At 54.9% G+C, this 12,871-nt stretch overlaps 1 protein-coding gene across 3 annotated transcripts in view; it reads right to left on the bottom strand.

Annotated features, from left to right (window-relative positions):
- Nucleotides 1–12,871, bottom strand: part of Znf185 (zinc finger protein 185 with LIM domain) — a 56,485-nt gene that overhangs the window by 23,453 nt on the left and 20,161 nt on the right. For 2 of the 3 annotated variants that reach the window (XM_013067909.3, XM_021249157.2), the window contains exons 12-15: nt 7,873–7,977; nt 6,672–6,770; nt 4,827–4,922; nt 4,221–4,310 (exon numbers count right to left, since the gene is read on the bottom strand). In XM_013067909.3, the coding sequence (XP_012923363.2) occupies nt 4,221–4,310; nt 4,827–4,922; nt 6,672–6,770; nt 7,873–7,977 (390 nt within the window). Of the gene's footprint in view, nt 1–1,395; nt 1,750–4,220; nt 4,311–4,826; nt 4,923–6,671; nt 6,771–7,872; nt 7,978–12,871 lie in introns of those variants that run through there. The other variant, XM_013067912.3, reaches the window with a different exon arrangement.

The raw sequence follows: 12,871 nt of genomic DNA, 5'->3' as shown, positions 1-12,871 counted from the left end.
ATGAACGCCCTGTGGAGGGAGCGCTGCGGGGCGGCCCTGGCTCGCACCCTGCACGCTGGCTGTCACCACCCACCCGTGGGCATGGAGGCAGGGGCTGGTCTCCTCCAGGGTGTGGCAGAGCCCAGGCAGCACTGCGCTACCCCAGGGAGCAGACAGCCCCCTCCTCCAGAGGACCTCAGAACCGCTGTGCCCTCCTCACTGAAAACAGCAGCCTCCAGGTGGAACCGACGAGGCCCAAGTATGCAGACTGTGGAGAGTCCTTCCCTGGCCTCACGTCATGCACTCACCGCACACAAAGCTGAGTATTGTGGAAAAGAGAGGAGAGGCTACTAGCCACTTCTACACTTGCACACCCCTTCCATCACCTTCTGGCCCCAAAACAGAAGGCACCGCTTCTGGAGGCTAGTAGGCCAGGGGCATGAGCCTAGAACTCCAACATTCAACATCACTCCAATCTTAGCTCCCCTGAACCCAATTTTCCAGCATCTAGCCTCTCTGAAGTCTTTCCTTTTGGCTCTAACCAGATCAAAGATTAGTAGTCTAATACAACCATTTTGAACTGTTCACATCTCTTTGAACAAATAATGTCCCTTTCACTCTTGCAGTCCCTCCACCAGATCCCTACACTGCTTGACAACCGTCATCAGCAATTTGAATTATGCTGAAAGTCTGCATGCTCCTCATGCAGGAAGAAGATAAACTTGAAACACGCTTGCTGCATAGCAAAGGGGAAAACAGCATGTTTTAGATGTAAAGTCTGATGACAAAACTGGAACGGGAAGGAGACGAGATGCTGTGTTTTATCAACTGAAGGCTGATAAATCTGGTAAAGGGAAGCGGGGGGCTTTCTGAGGATTCGTGAGTAGTTCAAGGAGCTGTTCCTCTGAAGCTGTTTCATTTAGCTCGAAGGTTTTATAAAACCAGCATCTGAAATACAGTATGTTGTGCCAGGAAGTGTCCTCCATGCTTTAAATATGCAAACACGCTTAACTCTTACCACACCCTATATGGTAGGAGCCTATCAATACCACTATTCTATACGAGAGGAAACTGAGGCACGGAAATGAACAACACAGAGCTAGCAAGTGACAACGCTTGGATTTGAATCCAAGTACTAGCGTCCACCTCTCAATCCACTATACCATACTGTCTCTACCTCTACGTGTAATGGAGCAGGGCCGAGTTAGCACGGGGCGTCTCCAAAGCCTGGAACAGGTGAAAACTAGGGCTGCCATGCTCTGCAGGCTGCCATCGGCCCCATCCCGCTCCTCATCAAAGCCTTAGGGCTGCCCTCACCTGGCTCAGCTCTGAGGGCCATGGGCACCGGGGGGCCCCAGCGCACTTCCCTTTTCACTCCTTGACCATGACGGCACCGCTCCCCGCACCTCCCCTAACCTCCGGACGGTCCACGCGGGGTCACCCCGAGCAGTGCCAACTGGCCATCGCCACAGACCACGCCATGGGGGAAGGGCCACGACAGCCCAGGGCCCATTTGTGATCCTCCGGCGCCACCTCGCGGTCGTCGCTGGCACGGCCTCTGGAGAAGTCCCGCTGAGGCCCGTCTTGCCGCGGACAGCCATTTTGCCCAGTAGAAGGTCGCATTTCCCGGCGGCTCCGCGGCCTGAGCGCCAAGCCTCAGGAAATGGCGCCATGCGCAGGCGCACTGACCACGGCTGCACACAGCCTAGGCGTGGACCAACCCAGAGCACACACTGCGCAGGCGCACACACGCTGGCCAACTGCTACTCAAAGCGCAGGTGCGCAAGGGTGCTGCACGCTGTAGCCATGAGTTATATACGCGGGCGCACACGTTCTGCGTCGGCTGCTAGGGTCCCAGGCAGCCTGGGAGAGCGGAGTCTCTGTGCTCCTCTCTTTTTTTTTTTTTTTTCCCGCCCCCAAGCTGTGTTCCCTAAGAGGTCCCGAGTGCGGTGGAGGGCCAGGGATTTAACTCAGTGGTTTCGCCGCCTGCTTCGCAAGCGCAAGGACCCAAGTTCGATCCCCGGTACCAAAAGAAAAAAAAAAAAGGAGTGCTATGGAGCAGATATTGTTATATTTTCGGCCAGACAATTGTTTTGTGTGTTGGGGGGATCAGGTGCTGTCCTGTGCACTATAGAATATTTAGCATCCCTGGTCTACTCTTTAGAACCCAATAGTACTTCTTAACTGTCAGTAGTGGCAACCAAAAATGTCTCCAGATATTGTTAGATACCTCCCTAAGGTTTGGAGAGGTCGAAGAGATTCCCCTGTTTCATAACTACTACCCTGGTACAGTGGTTCTTGACCAAGACTTAGAAAGAGGAAACAGGAGCTTTTAAAAAGACAATGATGAAGGCAACCCACTTTCCGGTCCCCCTTCAGTCTCTCTTAGACAGAAGCTTTCTTTCTCCCAATAAATTTTCCTACTCTTAAAAAAAAAAGATGATGCCCAGGTGTGGTGGCACATGCCTGTAATCCCAGCACCAGGGAGGCTGAGGCAGGAGGATTGCTATGAATTCTAGGCCAGCTTGAGCTACAAAGTGAGACCCTGTCTCAAAGAAAAAGAAAAAGAAAAAAAGAAAGAAAGACAATAGTGGTGGAAGAACAATTAAATCCAAAACTCTACATGGGGCTCAGGAAGTGTTTTGTCTTTTAATACTTCCCAGGTGACTCTCAAGTTTGTGAAACACAGTCATCAGGAGGAAAGTATTCCTGAATTTAGGCCCCAGAACTGGCCAGAGGTCTGGACTTTACTCCTGCCCCTGCTCTGCACAGGAGTGCATCCTTCAGTCTCCTCCTCTGCCTGGCCCTTTCCAGGGTTTGGGGTAGATCACATAAGGCCACACAGTAAGCTGGAAGTTACTGCTTCTGGGTCTTGAGAGTTGGCTCAAAAAAAATCATAAACTAGCTTTCGTAATTTGTGCTGAGTTATTCTTTGGTACTCAACTCTGCTAGTTGGCCTTGGATAAGTCATTAAACTGTGCTACTTGGCTTGTTTCCTCCACCGTATCCATCTCACAGCGATGCTGGGAAGGCTGTAAGATGCCTACACACAGCACACTGTACCTGTCAGCCATAGCTTTCACTCTGGCTGTTCATTGTTGGTGCAACTGGAAAGAGAAAAAAGGCACACAAGACATCCATTTCCCAGCCACCCTGCCTGACCTACACCTGCTTCTTAAGTAAAAAAGCAACTACAATGGAATGTAAAAATACAAACGTGCATTCACTTTTAAACAACTGAATCTCATCTGGCCCCTCTTTGGCTTAAAATCTGAATAGGAGAAAAAAAATCTGAATAAGATCCAATCTTCTGGGCTGCGGATTTAGCTCAGTGGTGCCGCCGCCTGCCTCGCATGCGCAAGGTCCCAAGTTCAATCCCTGATACCAAAAAAAAGAAAAGGTTCCAATCTTCTTATCATGGCTGACCAAAGCCTGCTACATTAGAGGTCCTTCTCACTGGTTAAGCACACTCCAGCACAGCATTTTTAGTTTTGCAGTTCGTTTCTGCAGCTCAGGTCTCTCTGCTCTTTCTAGAATTAGCTCCTTCTCTTTGCTTGCCTCAGTTGTCCCCTCCACCTCCTAATCAGGTGGCCTTCTCGCTGACATCTTTTATCTCACCACCCTGGCTGTTCTCTTCAAAGCACTGTCCTACCCAGGAGGCTCCAACACCTGACTTGCAAGCCTTTGCTCCCCATTCAAAGAGGACTGTGCACACAGATGTCCCTAAGTTTCATTGGTGGCCTCCTTTTCTACCACTCTCCCACCCAGCAACCCTCACTGTGGGCCACACTCGCTGCCAGGATGCATGAGGGTTTTGGAATCTTTATATATACTGTCCTCTCCCCTGGAGGATTCCTGTCCACCTGTCGTGATACCACTCAAAAGCCACCTCTCCACCAAGCTGGGCCCAGCCCCACCTTCTCCTGCTCTAGCACTGATGTCTCAACCTGAGCCAGGCTGAGAGTGCCTTGAAGCAGAGCCATGCCTGATTTGTCTGTGCCATCCCAGTGCTTGCTGGCTCCTGCTTATGTAGTACTTCCTGGCTGGCAGCAACACCGTTTTGCAAAAAGCTCCCTGGCCCCAGAGGCAGAGGTCAGAGGGTGCCAGCTGGGACTTCTGCCCCTGCCATGTGCCCCAGTGCAGCTGCCGTGCCTCGCTGGCCTCAGCTTCCTGGCCAAAGGCCGATGCACACCAGCTGCTCCTGTCCACCTCAGAAGCTCAGCACTGGGCTAGTGTCTTACCCCTTGGGGGCTGCCTTTGTGCCTTCCGGGTCTGCTGCAATGTCACTCTTCCTGTCGGCCAGGACGACAGAGGCTGAAGCGGTGCTGGAGCTGAGACAAGAGAGCACACAAGTCATGAGGCCTCAGACCAAAGGGCCCAGGTCTTCCCTTCCCAGCTGCCTTCTCACGGGCTGGGCTGGCTTCTAAGTTGTGCCCCTCAAGCCATCTGTCCTTCCCAGCCTCTCGCTCCCTGGGATGGAGCCCTGGAGTGCTGACTGGCTGTCCCTGGGATTTCTCACCCTGACTCCTCTTGCTGGGCCAGGATGCAGTCGCTACAGAAAAGGGTCACTGAGGCCTCTGCCACTGATCCCACTGCCCCATCAGCTTGAGTCCATGCATGTCGGTACTAAAAGGTCTGCCCCAGCAGGCTTGTCACCTGCCCTTCTTCTCCCACTGTCCCCAGTCAGGACCCTCCTCGGCCTCCCTGTCCTGTTGCGACCACCCAAGGTTAGGGTAGCATGGATCTGAGAAGTGTGCGGGGACCCTCGTTCCCTGGAGCTGAGGCTGAGCCCTAAAGGCTATGCCCAGCAAGGGGACCCGTCACTGGGGTGGTCTCCACACCCTTACCCGATAGCCACTGGTTCAGGCCGGCAGGAGTGAGAGTGGACACCTCGAACATCCTGATCATCCAGCCAAGGGGTGACGCAAGCAGCCGGGCCCAGCCTGTGGAAGGAGGTCAAGCCTGGTCCAGGTGCAGGACCTTGTGCCTGTGTCCATCCTCTCCGAGAGGGTGGCTTCTGTCCCCAACACATGAGGATGTGAGGAGCTATTCGAATGCATGCTTGAGGCACTGTGGGGTGCGAGACCCGATCAGACCCCAAGGCAGCCCGACGCCCAGGCCAGTGCAGCAGTGGCTCGGTGACCTCTTGGGGCCTCAGTGTTGTCCTCAGTGTTCTGGGAGGAGTACAGGAACTCATAACCAAGTACTCTGAACAATGGCTGCCGTAACACGTGCTCCATCTTCCTGTTCTCCCCAGGCTGGGCCCTCTGTGTGCACCTAGCTGTTCAGGTGTGGTGGGGCTCTCTTCTGACCTCGGCTTCCACAACCCAGGCAGACACGCTCACAGGGTGCCATTCGGTTGGGGCTGGGCTGGCCCGTGCCCTCCGCTCGCTCCGTCGGGAACTCAGGCGGGGCCTTGGTCCCTGAGTCTCTCTGTATGGGCTGTGTTTGCAGCCCTCGCCCCTAAGCTCAGTTAATGAACAAGCTCGTGAAGATGAGCGTAGAAGGCAGGTTGCTTCTCTGAGAAACAACCCAGACTTTGGAAAGACAATAAAGGAGTTTCTTACGAATCATTGTCAAACTAAGTAAGACAGCTGTGAAAGACCAGGCTAAAGCTCCTAAAACTGGAAGACTCTTCAGATAATCGTGCAGGTTACTCTGAGGTTTGGTTCTACTTTAAAGAAACAGAGAGGAAAGCAAAGACTGCTTTATGAGGCCACATAAAGAGAAAGAATGACACCGACAAACACTGACAAATCAAGCAACCTGGAGCCAGACCCAGTCACCTCGGACCTGAGACTTCTCTGGGAGCCAGAAGAAAGTCGTCCCTCTGCAGCATGGGGGTTTCAGAGGCTGGGCCTGCTGTCCCCTCCCACTGTGGGCTGGTGTCCTGGCTCTGGCTCCAGGAATCCAGCGCAGTCAGTGAAGGTAGCAAGGAAAGCAGCCCCCAGCGGCCTGGGGACCAGGGAGGTGGGCCTGGCACACTGGAGCTGCGGCTCCCTGGAGACACCAGCCTTGCCACTCCTCTCCAATGTCTGGTCCAAACCCTGAGGGCCTGGCACAGCTCAGAGTTTAAGGATTTGTGCCAGCATTTGTGGACCTAGGCTTTGTCCCCAGGGATGACACATGCTTTGTTTGAAACCAGTTCGGGACAGGCGTAACCTGGTCACCTCCCCCCACCCCGAATCCTCTGAGAAAGTGGTCTCTGGCTCCACTCAGAAGTCCGGAGTGCAGCTAGACACGCCAGTCCTAACTTGGCTCACCAGGGCTGCTGCTTTCCCTCTCATGGACCCTGAGAAGAGCAGTGGCCAGGGCCCCTGGTGGTCCTCAGAGCTCAGTCATGAAGTACAAAGGCACTGATTCGGTCACTTGCTCGCCAGTCTGTCCCTTCTGCATTCTCCACACATTCACTCTCCCTGCCCGTGGCCAGCCTTAGGTATGGGCTGGGCTGCCAGTGTGAGTGGGACCTGGCTGGTGCCCGTGCTGAAGGACTTTGAGGACCAGTGGCAGGGGTTGGAGACAAGGAACAAGAGTGGAGCATAGGGAAATCCAAGGGCAAAGGACACGGTGAAGAGTGGGAGTATGGGAGCAGTAGACAGGAGCCCCATTCCCAACATCCCAAGCAGTTCGGCAGCTTGAGCCTGACCCATCAGCAGGGACGAGAGAGGATGTGTCTCCCACAAGCAGCTCACCCTCTTCTCTCCAAGTCACTGTCTGCTCCAGCCAAGCCTTCTTGTGGGGACCCTGTGACTCCAGATCCCATGGGGCCATCACTCAGCCGTGTATGTGACCTGTTATGGGAAGAGAAGTGTTTGCTAACTTTTTTTTCCCTGCAGAGCTAGGGATTGAACCCAGGGCCTCCCGCATGCTGGGCGAGCACTCTACTACTAAGCTACACCCTCAGCCCTTGCTAAGTCCGATTGGAATTTGATGTTTATCTAACTTTGATGTCCTGAGAGCAGGCCCTTCCCTACATTGCTGCCCTGCATTGCTCTGATTGAAACCAAGCCCAGCCTAAGTGGATTCCAATAGCAAGTCTTTCTAGCTTCTTCCAACCTGAGGGGCTAGGAGGAAGAGCGGAGTCAAGAAACACAGTGAGAGGACTGGAGAAGTGAGCATGTGGGGGCTAATGGCCAACAGATCAACAGGTAAGACACTGGGGGCTACATCCAGGGTACCTGCCCTTCATTCCCAAGGGCTCAGAGTCCTGACTGAGGAGCAGGCCCGTGGGCCCAAATCTGTTTCTGGCTGCCAGATTCCCACTGAGAAACCATCCAACCTGCGGCCACTGCTCACAGACCCAGCTCGGGGTCTGGCACACATGCGGGGGGGGGGGGGGCTCTGAGGTGACAGAGTACAACAGTAGCCTCTGAACTCACCAGCCCTGACCATGGCTCTGACTTCCCTTCGCTGACACCCTCCAACTGTTTCCCTCACTCCCTAGGGAAAGTCCCTGCTAATGCGCTATGGAGGCCCACACACTTCTGCTCACTGAATTCCCTAAACTGCCAACTTGCAGGCCTTGCTCTGAAGGCCACTGGCATAGCTGCTTTGTCCTGGAGTAAAAGCATGCTTAGTGAGCGAGTGTGGTAGCTTCCGGTGAATGGAGGGAACCCACTGAGGGCCTAGTGCTGGGATTGGGGTGGCCTCGCCAAAGTTTGGTCCTGCTATACAACTGGCTGCCTCAGGGACCTGGCAGGGGCCTGCCCCTCTGCAGGTCTCATTCATTCATTCTTTAACAGATGCTCATTGAAGATCCGCACTATCCCAGGGGACACAGCAGGAATAGGACCGTTCTGCTCCAACTCGGTCCACTGATCTTGGACCGAGAGGGCCCTGCATCTGGGTGCACGCGGGCTCTGTGTGAGGAGTCTGCTCTCTGAGGTGAGTTACCTTTCAGAATCCGTGTTGGAGCCCTTGACGGTCTTCCCACCAATGGAGTGTCTCGCGGACTCTTTGGGGCAGGGGGCCTCCTTGTCTCTGCGGCCCGGAGAAGCCCTATGGAGGAAAGAAATAAAAGTTAAGCATGCAGTAGCTGCCCATCCACAGATGAGGACAGTTGCCTCATCCCCAAATCCCAGCTGTCTCCAAGAAGAGTAAAACCTGCTACTGACTGATTGGCTGATTCACCAAACCTCGCTACTAATGTCTACTGTTGATTGGGGGCTAGTCGTGTTCTCGCAGCTTCATAGGTACAGGTACACTTTACTCTGTACAGTGACAGTGATGTCATCCGTGCCCATATTCTAGATGAGCCACTCGGGCCCCATTAAGCCACAGTGACCTATTTAGTTCTACCCGTAATAAGAGGAAGAGCGAGGATTTGGATCCAAGGTAGTCTGACTTCAGTGTTCCTTCGCAGTGGAAGCCTAACCCTAACCCTAACTCAGCCCCCACTGTTTTCTTTGAAGTTGTAAAGTCCAGCAGAGACAGTCCTATCATCATCTCACGCTGCCATCAGCAGCCACATCAGCGGCCCCGCCGCCCTCCCTGCCAGCTCTCCGCCTGGCCGCACATCCCAGGTCTCCTTCGCCTGTCTCTCCTCCCCCGTTAAGCTCACTGTTCCCAGCGCTCTTCCCTGTCTGCACGCTCGCAACCCACTGGGCTCCCTGTTCTCCCCCCATGGCATCACCTCTCACCAGGCTTGCACTAACGACTTCCAGCGTCTCCCAGGTGGGACAGCAGGATGAGGTGGAAGACAGCTGGGCAAGCGATGCCGGAGGGAGACCTGGGCCAGAGGAGGGCAGTGGGAATGGGGCACTTGTACAGTAAAATGGGCAGGGCACGTGCCCGCCAGAGAGGGAGGAACCAAAGAGGCGATGTTGTGGACGGCACTTCCTGTGGGAAGCCTTTCCTGAGCTGCCACCACTCTGGGGCTTGAGGGGTTACCTCCTGGGGACACCCTTGCCTCCTGCCGCAGACTCTGGCTTCACAAGGCAGGGCCCCAGTTTTCCCGCTCAGATCTCTCCTACCCCCTCCCTGGTGCCTCAATCCCACCTGCTTCCCCCAGGGCAGGGCCAGGCCCCCTGTGCCCCTTGCTAGTTGCGCCACTCTCTGGCCTCTTCCTCCTCAGCTCGGGGTGCCCGGAGGCCCCTCACACAGGCCATGCAACTGCCCCAGTGTCCCCACTCCACACAGCTGACCAGTCCTGTCCCTTCCTGGGCACTCAGGGCATGCGAGGAGGTCAGCATCTCAGGCTGATGTGGTTCCCGCGTGCATACGCCACCTGGTCAGGCAGTCAACAGCCCTGGCCCAGCAGGTCCCAGGCCTTTCGGGCCCCAGCGCCAGGCCGTGGCCTCACAGGGACCAAGTGCTCATTCCCTGATGATTGCTGAGTGAGAGAATGACACAGCCGTGTCCCACCAACCTGCCAACCTAGCAGGCCCACAGGGGCAGAACCGCCTGGTGGCCCCAGACCCTCTGCCCCTGTCTCTAGATGATGTGGAGTGAGACAGACAGGCCAGAGGAGCGAGCAGAGAGGCACCCGTGGGAAAGCCCGCTCCTTCCCCACCTGTGTCGGCCATGGGTGCCCTAGCGTGAACCATCCCCGCCCCATTTTACTTCTCTTCTCGCCTCCTCTTTGGCCTCAAGCCTTCTTGGTGCCATAGCTGAGCTCAGGCCGCTGACCTGCTGGCCGCAGAGGAAGGGGAGTGAAGAGGCCCCTCACCCATCTTCTACCCAGATCTGAGCCCAGCCCTCCCATGGTCATAGCAAGAGGCCTTCTGGGCATAAGTGAGATCAGATCTAGTCTGACAAAGGGAAACCACGGTACAGGCATGAGGCAGGCGTTATGGGGTCGACATGATCAGACTGACACTACAGAGAGGCCACACGGGAGTCCCAGGAGGAGGGGGGTTGAAAGGGTCAGGGGGAAGGCAGGGAGGCAGGGGGTCCCTCACTTACAGTTTCCCAGGTGGCTTAGCCACTCTCAGCTGGCCTTGGGGTTGACCCCAGTTTCTGGTTCCAGCCTAGCCTGGGTAGTGGAAAGGAAGGGGCTTCAAGGGACAAGGGCTCTGCACACCCTAAAAGCCAGGAGGAGCCAAGGACACACAGACAGCTCTGAATTCTCCCCATCTCCTCTCATGATAACAGTGTGACATCATTATTGACAGTGTCGTTTATCATGGCAAGCCCCCTCTGCCTCATTCACAGCATGTGGTGCCAGGGCACAAGGACGTGCCTGGTTTAGGGATGTCCGAGCAAGTAAAACATTCTCTCACTGTCATTTCTGTCATGTCAGAGAGGAATAAGGCCAGAGCATCACCCCAGCCAGTGCCCTGTCTTTCATGTCCTTGTACCTCACCTCCCTCCAGTGCCCTCCTCCTTCTTTGTCATTCCTCAGAACAACTCCTTAGAGATTTCACTCGGATGGTGCCTCTTCCGGAGGGGCAGTTACAGGGTTGAGCTGCAGCCCCCAAGGCTACACTGAAGCCCCACCCCACAGGAGCCCGGGTCTCTGCAGGTGCTGCAGGTAAGATGAGGTCCGGCCTCACCCAAGGACTGGTGTCCTGCGAGGCGAGGTGAGGGAAACCTGGAGCCAGGCACACGGAGGGCAGGCGGCGAGCGCCAGGAGCCAGAAGGGCCAGGGAGGGGGCCCCAGGCTCTGACCGGAAGCAGAGAGGATGGGTGTGAGGATCCGAGCCCCCCAGCAGGCTCTGTTCCTCCCCGCAGGCCCAGGAAAGCACACAGGAGGAGGGACGGTCTGGGGCCCCGGGGAGGCCACAGGAAGGACAGAGCCCATCAGCTGGCCCTACACGGAGGCCTGGGCTCTGGGGGACGCAGGGCACTGAGCCTGAGCCCCTAGGGAAAGGCCACTCGCTGATGCCAGCCTTGCTGTCTCCACCAAAGCCACTGGAGAAAGACAGTGTGAAGAGCCAGGCAGAGAGCAGCAGGCTACAGCTGCAGTCCAGGAAGAGCCAAGGATTGGCAGCAACTGAAAATGAGAGAAAGGCCTGGAACAGATTCTGCCCCAGAGCCAGCAGACGGAGCACGACCCTGCTACTACTGGAGCTCAGACTTCATTCAAGCCCCCAGCAGTGTGAGGAGATCTCTGCTGTCTCTGGTCACCCTGTCTCTAGCTCCTTGTTGAAGGCGCTTCTGAGAGCACAGGGGCCTTCGGGCCTCTCTTCTCCAGTAACCGCCACCCCAGCCCCTCAACCACAGCAGCTGGGCTGAATGCCCCTGGGCTCCACAAGGCAAAGAACACTCTGGAAGGCTGCACACCTCGGAAAGTGCTCAGGAGACAGAAAGCCAGGTGTCTTCTGAAGCCCTAGGCTCCAAATCACCTAGGCTCCACTGTGGCCCCAGGCGCCTGTAGGAATGAGTGACAGGGACCTATGCCAAATGGAAATCAGTATGGCAGGGCCTCAAAAAAATTCAAACCAGAAATTCCATTTGACCCAGCTATTCCCCTCTTAGGTACCTTCCCAAAAGAGTTAAAAAATAACATATCACAGTGATCCCTGCACACCCATATTTATAGCAGCACAATTCATAATAGCTAAATCTAGGAAGCAGCCTATATGTCTATCAGCAGATGAATGGATAAAGAAAATGTGGTATTACACACAATGGAGTACTACTCTGCCATGAAGAAGGATAAGCATGGGTCATTTGTAGGAAAATGGATGCACCTTGAGACCATCATGTGAAGTGAAATAAGTCAAGCACACAAGCTTAAATATCACATGGTTTCTCTTATATGACAAACTCAAAGCATAAATAACTTAAAAAAAATAAAAGATAGACAATACAAAACAGGGAGATCAATCTTTGTGTATAAGAATGGGGATGTAAAGACAGAGGGAGGGGAGGGGAAGGAGGACAAAAAGAATTAAGATATGTTAAGTCCATGTACCTACTCCCTAAGAAGAATGTAAACAGTATGTGTTGCAAATATGTACAAAACAAAACAAAACCAAAAGTGTGTTAGAGTCTGTGTGTATGTGTGTGTGGGGGGGGGGGGGGGGTCCTTCCCCTTGTCCTTTGCCACATTTCCCCCAGATGCCAGTAGGTGGCAATACTGGCCTCCTCCTGCCTGCACCGGAAGAAGGGCTCTACAGATTAGTAGATTAGTAAATCTATTAACGGGAGCATGCAGTGGTACCAGTGCCTGGGCCCTGAACTAAATACCTCCCATGTATTTATCCCACTTCCTATTTGGGACAGCTTTGGGGAGCAGGTACTACTGCTTTCCTTATTTTCCACATGAGGAAACTGAGGCACAGAAAGGTGAGGAGACTCACTCATGGTCATGCAGCCCATTCAGGGCAAAACCAGGATTCCATTTTGTGTCCGAAGCTACACTCTTACTGCTCCCCAGCTACTCTGCCAGGCAGCATATTGGGGGCACAGCCTAAGACCAGGGCCCAGGAGGCCCTGCACTGGCCAGAAGAGCCAGAGCCCAGGAAGTGTAACCAGAGCAGAGATGGGAAGCAGCCAGGCCAGGGACATCAAAAAGGGGGACTCAGGAGGAGTGGACCTTAGGACTAGAGCTAAGCAGCAGGGCAGGACCAGAGCTGGAGAGGCCATAGCCCTTGGCGGCCTGTGCCTGGGGACAAGAAGGATGATGCCTCCCTCTCCCACTGCACTATAACCCAGCCTTTTGCTGGGGAGTGTCAGGACCCACAGTGTGGTCGAGTCACTGTGCCCCACTGGCTGGGCTTCTCCAGCAGACAGGAGCTGGCCATGGGGGACTGAGGGGGGCTGCCTGGTCCAGTGCAGTGCCGGATGGGGTGGGGTCAGAGAAGGCTTCCAGAGGTCAGGACCAGCCAGCAGCTCACTTGGGAGCAGCAGAATCGGTTTCAAACTTTGTGTGGCTGCAGAATCTGAGGGAAGAAGTAGCTGAAGCATCAAACTGAACTTCCTGTTGGGAGACTGGACCCACGCCCCA

Source organism: Heterocephalus glaber, unplaced genomic scaffold, assembly GCF_053883595.1.
Source record: "Heterocephalus glaber isolate CG9 unplaced genomic scaffold, H.glaber_assembly_v1.0 deba00001164, whole genome shotgun sequence".
Lineage (NCBI taxonomy): Eukaryota > Metazoa > Chordata > Mammalia > Rodentia > Bathyergidae > Heterocephalus > Heterocephalus glaber.
This window is presented reverse-complemented; position numbering and strand designations above follow the sequence as displayed.